Source organism: Hippopotamus amphibius, chromosome 9 (assembly GCF_030028045.1).
Source record: "Hippopotamus amphibius kiboko isolate mHipAmp2 chromosome 9, mHipAmp2.hap2, whole genome shotgun sequence".
NCBI lineage: Eukaryota > Metazoa > Chordata > Mammalia > Artiodactyla > Hippopotamidae > Hippopotamus > Hippopotamus amphibius.
Window position 1 is genome coordinate 112,201,955 of NC_080194.1, and position 7,882 is coordinate 112,209,836.

Below are 7,882 nucleotides of genomic sequence, written 5' to 3' on the forward strand. Positions count from 1 at the left end.
GAAGGGGAGTTTAAACAAGAGGCAAGAAAAGCTCGCATGAGATGCAAATTCCCCAATGCCTCATGAGATGAACGTGTGGATTCCACATTACTACAAACTCCTATTCTTATTCAACTATGGTGCTTTAGAAAAAACAGAACTCTAAATTTCACTTGTTACATTGGCAGCCTTTTTCTTTTTTTGCTTAAAAAATCAACTTGCTGCTTTTATGAACAAACATTACAGAACACTTTTCTCCCCATATGATTTTTTTTTAATTTAAAAACCAATTCATAGGATATTATCACAAATAGCTAGAAACTAGATAAAAAGCCTTTTTTTTGACTGATGGAGCTTACAAATACACCAACATAAAATATACAAATATAAAATTAACAATAAAATGTTTTCTATAAATGCAGTAATGATCAAGAAATAGAAAAGCATTTTTTCAAATCTTTTAAGATTAAAAAGCAGCAAGCTCATATTAAATAAGCAAAATAACAAGTTAATACCAGTACACGCAATTTTTCTTACGTAAGTGCACAGGACACAAATATATAGTCCTAAGTGGCATTTGTAAAAAGAAGTTGGTGGACACAGGGGAGGGTGGGATGAATCGAGAGAGTAGCACTGACATATATACACTACCATGTGTAAAACAGATAGCTAGTGGGAAGCTGTGGTATAGCACAGGGATATCAGCTCTGTGCTTTGTGAAGACCTAGAGAGGTGAGATGGGAAGGGTGGGAGGGAGGCTCATGAGGGAGGGGATATAGGTATACATATAGCTGATTCACTTTGTTGTACAGCAGAAACTAACACAACACTGTAAAGCAATTATAATCCAATAAAGATATAAAAAAAGAAAAAAAAGAAGTTGGAAATTCTTCCGTTTTGCTTTTATTATGTGTTAAAATTCCTTAGAATTAAGAAAAGTATTAACGGTGATATCCCTGAAGGAAGGATGGAGAGTTAAAAGCAGAAGAGACACCGCTTTCCTCATATAATCTCTGTATTGACTATGTTTTCTACTCTTGTATATTTTTAAGCATATGTTTAACCCCTAGTAAATATGGTTAAAGCACTTAGGACAGCATCTGACTAATGGTGAGATATTTAAAAATTGTTTTTAAAACTACTTAAAAAAACTTTTAAAATGAAATTATATACAAAAACTATTAGCTCTTTAGCAAAAATCAAAATCATATGCTATTTGTCTCTGTTTTCAATTCACTCTTTGATTATATAAATAAACTAATTCTGAAGAAGGCAATTCTCCAAATGAATCACAGTAAGATTTATTTCAATAAAAATAAAAACATTTTGTGAATTTGTTTAAAGTATTTTATTTTTTTTGGCCACATCATGTGGCTTGTGGGATCTTAGTTCCCTGACCAGGGACTGAACCCAGGCCCTTGGTGGTGAAAGTGCTGAGTCCTAACCACTGGACCACCTGGGAATTCCTGTGTTTGAAGTATTTTAAACACACCATGTTTTGGGATATTTGCTTAAATAGTGAAGCAAAATGGCAAGCATACAGAATTAGTGATATGTAAAGTAGAAAGTTTTAAGATTTTTTAAATGGGACTGTATAGTTCCTGTTTTTTTTTTTAAATTTCAGATTTTAAATTTACTAAACAGAAATTGTGTTTAAAACTTTTTTTTTTTGGTTAAATAAATTTTAAGAGTTTAGGAATAACAATTATGAATAACTAGGAAAAGGGTACAATGGAAGTTCCTAAAAATATCAGCACTAAGGAATTTCATTAAGAAATACTCACATGCACAAAAATACTCACCAAAGCAATCACTACCAATAGCTCTTAATGAACCCTTTCAGAAGTGCACAGACAAGCATACACCACGTGCACACATATTGGTATTTAATTCCTATGGCATTTAATACTTTACAAAATAAGAGCACATAATGAAGAATTACTGACAGACTAAATCTGGAAGGGAAAAAAATTCCAAAGTAATTCTTCTCTTCCTCCTTAGAATTTAAGGGGATTACAAATTAATAAACACATACTTTCTGTTAGGCACCGGATTAGGCAGTTTGTCTATCTCTTCTCACTTAATCCCTGGAACAAACTAGCAAGGTAGGTATTATCGAATTTTAAGGATTGGCTCACAGAGGTTATTACACAACCTGAGCTAAGAAGCGGCAAGATAAAAATATGAACCCAGATCTAATAATAAAAGTCAAAATATTTTCACTAATAAGGGATGCCTCCTCCCCGCCCCCCCCCCCCCCAAGCCTCCCCAAGTGAGCATTTGTTCCAGATTTTAATACCAAAGGGATTTACTTTAGGATGGGTAAAATGAGGTAAGGGATATGACAACACTTGGTAAACTAAAGATTAACTTAAGAAATAGTCAACATCACGGGATAGGCACAAGACCTGAGAGCTGTTTACGGGTCAAAGTTGGGTAGCAATTGTCTTGACAAATGAAAACCAGTGTGGCCCAGCACAGCCCCAGTTGACTGTCGAACTCTGAAATCTTTTGACTGGCATGTGACCTAAGCTGCCTCACATGCCCAGTCCATCTCACTGTCCAAGCTGAATCATGGAAAGGGGTAGGAGCAGCCATAGCAACAGCTGTCAGGGTGATAAAACCCGAGCTGGGCCAGGGTGCTTTACTGACAGTGACGAACACTGCAACCGCCGTTATAACATATGTGCTGGGTGGCACTTTACAGAGGCTGAGGTAGAGGGCAGCACATCCTACAAGACATTAGATTTTAAATAGAATAAGTATTATGTGCCTGGCTTGATGGATACAAAGATGAACAGATGCCTTGCCTGCCCAGTCTCATGGGAAAAACCCATCAGTAAAACAGCCGGAGTGGTCAAGGACACTGTGGACTCATGCACTGTGGGAACTCGAGGGAATGAACCATCTTGGCCTTGGCCTGCAAGGAGCGAGAGGGACTCCAGTGGAGACATTCCAGCTCTGTCTTGGAGGACAAGCAAGACAGGTGGACAAAACCAGTGATAATTCCAGTCAAAGGGAACAACGTGTCCAGGGGCATGGAGTCGTGAAGCTGTGGCGCATATTTCTGGAACAGCAAAGTGTTCAGGGAGGCAACAGAACAGGGTATGGGAGGACAGTGAGAGGCGTAAAGGGAGAGCAAGGGGGGCAGGGGGGCTGGGCTCCCACACACCAAGCCTGTCAGCTGGACTTTATCCTGTATACGGGGCGCTGCCAGCAAGTTTTCAGAAAAGATCTAGGTGTACAAAGCAGCCTGGCAGTGGTGTGGCAGGTGGATTGCAGCAGGAAAGGCAGGGAGCATGGCTCCTGGGCTCCTGGCTGCCCAGCCCAGCAGTACCAAGCACACCGGAGGCATCTGATACTCACTGGATGAACCAAAGGATGGTCCTGGGTTAAGAAGATGGCAGGAGCGATGAGGGGGAAGGATTAGATTCAAAAGATACACCTGAGGTGAAGAGGAGACACGGGTCCTGATTAGGTGTGGAAGACAGTGTTTTGGTTTAGTTGGGGCAAATTACAGAAGGGAAATACGTTTAATGTGGAGACCACAGGATGAGGTAATGGGCTTTGGTCATCTGAGCACTAAATATCCACCGACTGTGCACTGTGCATGCCACGCACTGGGCCAGGCTGAGGCTACAAAGAGGAATAAACCTGCCCTGAGTTCACAGGGCTCGGTTTGCTGGTGGAAGCAGACAGACCAACATGATCACAGCCCAATGGAAGAGGAGCCCCTCCATGGAGACACAGCTGGTGGGTGTGGCGGGGGTGGGGCAGAGGAAGTGGGGTCTAGGTCAGCCTGAGGGAGACATGAACCAACTGTCTGAAGAGGCACTTGTTGAGCTGAGGACTTGAAAGATGAGCAGCTTGTCGGGTTGCTGCCCACGGGAGGAAGGACATTCTCGGAAGCAGAATTCCAGCAGCCAAAGCCAGGAGTGTGAATACGGCAGAGGTGAGGGGAGAGGGGAGGCTGAAGGGCCTGATCCAGAGAAAAGTCTTGCCTTAAAGCAGGAGCTACTATAATTCTATAATATCTAACATCCACTCCATTTTAAAATGTCCCTAACATGTTTTTTAGAGTTTTTCTTGGTAGAGGTGGGGTGGAAAGGAAGAGGGATTAGGATCCAGTCAAGGTTCACATCACAAAGATCTTTCTAGTAGGAAAATGTCCTGCTCAGAATTCTCTAGCTGTCCCCCTCACCAATGGCCTCAAGTCCACACTCGCCATAGGAATCAGAGTTGAGTCAGGGGAGCAGTGATGCAGAGGCAGAGACATGCCGGAGGCAGAACGAACAGAGTTGGCAACTGACTAGCTGGGTGGGAGCAGGAGGGGAAGAGCTTGGGGAAGACCTTCTGGTTTCTGGCCTGGACCGCTAAAGGCAAGATGTTCCATTACTGGGGAGAGAGGACCCGGGAGGAACAAGCAGGCTTTGCAGGAGGAAGATGGGTTAAGTTCTGGGTACACGGTCATTTCCAGCGCCGGGGGACACTGGTGCAATGTTCAGTAAACAACAGCTTAGCAGAGGGCCTGGTGCTGAGCAGAGCTAAGATGTGTTGGCAAATAAGCCTCCCTAACACTTCCTACCCCCCTCTGAAACCACTCTCGCAAGGTCACCCACAACACCCCTGTTGGTAAGTGAAGTTTTCTTCCATCACCTTACTTAACCTTTCAGCCGTATGTGGCACAGCTGAACCCCTCCCTCTTTGAAATACTGCCCCCAGGGCACTGACCCATAATGACCTTCCCGGAGCTGCCCCTTCCGGCTCCCTTGCTGCCTCTCCTTCCTGTATCCAGCCTGTAAATATGCATCCAGCCCAGGGCCTGTTTCTCAGCTCTTTCTCTATCCACACTCCTCAAGCAGACCTCACCCATTCTCACAGTTTAAAAGAGCATTTTATTATGAAAAATTTCAAAGACAGTATAGTATACTGAAACCCATGGATCTATTAACATTTTGCATTCCTATATGCTGACAACTCCCAAATGCTGTCCCAGCATCTCCTTGGGGGAGTCATATAGGTCCAGTAGGCCAACTGCTTACTGGGCCTTTCTATTTGAATAGCTCACAGCCATCTCAAACTTCACCAGGTTCAAAACTGCCCTGGATCCTCCCCCTCCCCACCCCACACCTGTTTCTCCTTCTCTGAATGACTAGCAAGCATCGTGTGCCTTATTCACTGATGCCTCCCAAAAGCACCTGGCATGTGGTGGGCACCTTCACCTTTGAAACACACCGCTCCCCGTAAATGGCACCAGCATCTGCCCAGTGGGCCACCACCCGGATTCTGTCCCCTTTTCAAAGTCAGACTGATCTTTTAAAAACGTAAGTCAGACCATGTCACACTACAGTGTGTATCTTTAAATATCTTCCACGGCTCTCAGAATAAAATCCAAGCTCTCTCAATGGCTTGTAGGGCCTAGAATTTTCCGGCCCCTGCTCCTCGTCACCTGTCCTCTGTCTCCCCTTCACTCGTGCTCCTAGATTTTTCTAGGGTTTTCCAGCCTGCCTGACTCCTCCCATTCAGGGCTTTCATGCCTACAGACCCTTCGGGTCTCAACTTATGTCACCTTCTCAGAGAGGCGGTTCATGACCTCATGTGGGAGGTTCCTTCATTCTCCCATGGTACCCACCTCTCAATCTGTAAGGCTACATGGGTTTTCATCTCTGCCATGGCTTCCTGGGGAGAGTGACCATGGCTATTATGCTCAGGTCCATAGGGCTCAGATGACATCGTATCCATTCAATATTTGATAGAATTAATCAGTTAACCGGGTATAGATTGAGTCTTAAAGAACACCTACAGTTAAGAAAGACTAGAGCCCAGGAAGGAGTGAGCAGTCAGAAGGTACAGGGGACCTTGTATGGAGACAAGGACTCCAGTGTCAAGAGCATGTGGCCCCAGCAGGAAGTGGGGATACTGGGCACACCTGGGTCCAAATCTCCAGTTTATAGCTTCAAGTGACCTTGGGCACTTTCGGTGAACACCCTCAGTCTCAGCTGTCTTTTTTGAAAGGAAGAAAATATCAATTTCATGGGTTTTTATCACCTATGTGAAAAAATAAAGCAACAGTAGACACTTAATAACAGAATAAAAATAAAAGGAGGTTGATCTGTGAATCAACTTGGAAACATAAATATCAAATTTTGAAACACAAGTTGAGCATCAGTCCTAGGAAGGACACTGGCCCCAAGCCGGACAAAGCTGGGTTCAAATTCAAATGCCTTTTCCAGCCATGTATCTCAAGCCCTTTGAGGTTCCTTCTCATCTCTAAAATGCAGATCCTATTACTTACTTCTTAAGATTGCTACTAGGATTACATTAACTAAGCCGTATCAGTATAAAGCTGGCCCGTATTAACAGTTTAGCAAACAGGTAGTTCGTTCCCTCTTTCCATTTTCAACTGCCAACAGTATTGTCTACAGGCTCATTATTTAATTAAACACAAACAAAAAGAGCAAATTTAAGTTACCCAACGTAAAGAAACCGAGAAAGCAAATCGACGTGTTAGTTAGCATGGGCTTTGGTTTTTCAATTTGGAAAATGGGACACGGCTATGTCAGGGCTGGATTCAGAAAACCAAATATTTAATCCAATGAGGTTCGGAAAAAAGTTTAAACACGAGCCAACGTCTCCTTACAGTGCTGAGAACCGTACACACTTTTTGACCCGCTACCTACTTCTAAATGCGAGTCAACGACTGTTCTTAGGGCTGACACCTCTTCACTACTCCCCCGGCCTCTCCACTGAGGGCTCACCGGGGACGATACGTTATTTTATTTCTCCCTCACAACCACCCAGGAGGTGAGGGCATCTCTACTGCCATCTGCGGATGCAGGCACTGAGGCTCTGCGCGGGCGACCAGCGTTTCCAGACGGCCCGGTGGCAGCCCCGCGGGCCAAGTTCAGGGCCTGCGGCCGCAGCCACGCGCCCGCCGCTCGGCCACCACTCCGGGTCGCGCCGGGTCAAGGTCCTGTGGGCCAGGCCGGCTCGGCGCGCGGACGTGGCTTCGGAGCCGAGCGTCGTTCGCGCCGTGACCTTGAGCCCGGCTGGCCGGGCAGGCGGGCGGGCAGGCGCTCCGACCCCGCTAAGGCTCCGGCTCGCCCCGCCGAGGCCCCGGTCCCGCCACCCCGCAGAGCCCGGGCGGCCCTGCCCTGTGGAAGCGCGCCCCGGCCGGGGCGGAGACCCGCGCCGGGGACCCCGCGCCCTCCGCGCCGCCGGCGGCCCCTCCCCGGTCGCTCCCGGAAAGGGCGGCGCTGCTCACCGGAGCCCGGGCAGGAGGCCGCAGGGGCAGGCCCGCCGCAGGAAGCCGCCGGCCGAGGCCGCTCCGCCGGCGCGCAGCACTCGCGCCGCCATCTTGCCCCGGCGCCTCGGCTCCCACCGCCCGGGCCGCCGCTGACGCCGCCGCCGCCGCCGCCGCCGCCGCGACCCCTCCCCCGGCCGGGCCTGCCGAGGCGGGGGCGGGGCAGGGCGGGGCGGGGCGCGCGGCCGCTGCAGTGCGGGGCGCGGCCGCCAGGGGGAGCGGGGCGCGCGGTGGTCGCGTCCGCGGTGCGTCCGGGAGGCGGGGTTCCGCAGCTGCGGAAAAGGAGCGGGAAACCCGGAGAGGAATCGATTTTGATACTTTGAGCTCCAGCAAAAGGAGCTCGGTGCCTAGCAAGGGGTGCGCCCAAGGAACAAGGGCAAGGCTTGAAGGCACCTGGAGAGACCCACAAGGAGAGCGTAACACAAGGAGGGGAATCCCGGACCTGGGGTGCGTAGCTGGCGGGTGGGCTTCTCCCCGAATACCTTTTTGGAGTTGACTCCGTGTAAATATATTGCCTTTTCAAAAATAAATTACTCTGTAATAAAAGCATTCTGGATGGAAGCACACTCAGGTTCTCTCGTGGTTTCCAGACTCCGTTGT

At 47.6% G+C, this 7,882-nt stretch overlaps 1 protein-coding gene across 3 annotated transcripts in view; it reads right to left on the reverse strand.

Annotated features, from left to right (window-relative positions):
* Positions 1-7,435, reverse strand: part of NIPSNAP2 (nipsnap homolog 2) — a 29,232-nt gene extending 21,797 nt beyond the window's left edge. Inside the window, exon 1 of one of the 3 annotated variants that reach the window (XM_057748755.1) lies at positions 7,244-7,435. In XM_057748755.1, the coding sequence (XP_057604738.1) occupies positions 7,244-7,335 (92 nt within the window). In that variant the 5' untranslated portion in view covers positions 7,336-7,435. The remainder of the gene's footprint in view (positions 1-7,243) is intronic. The other 2 variants (XM_057748754.1, XM_057748753.1) reach the window with 2 other exon arrangements.
* Positions 7,436-7,882: the final 447 nt, after the last annotated feature.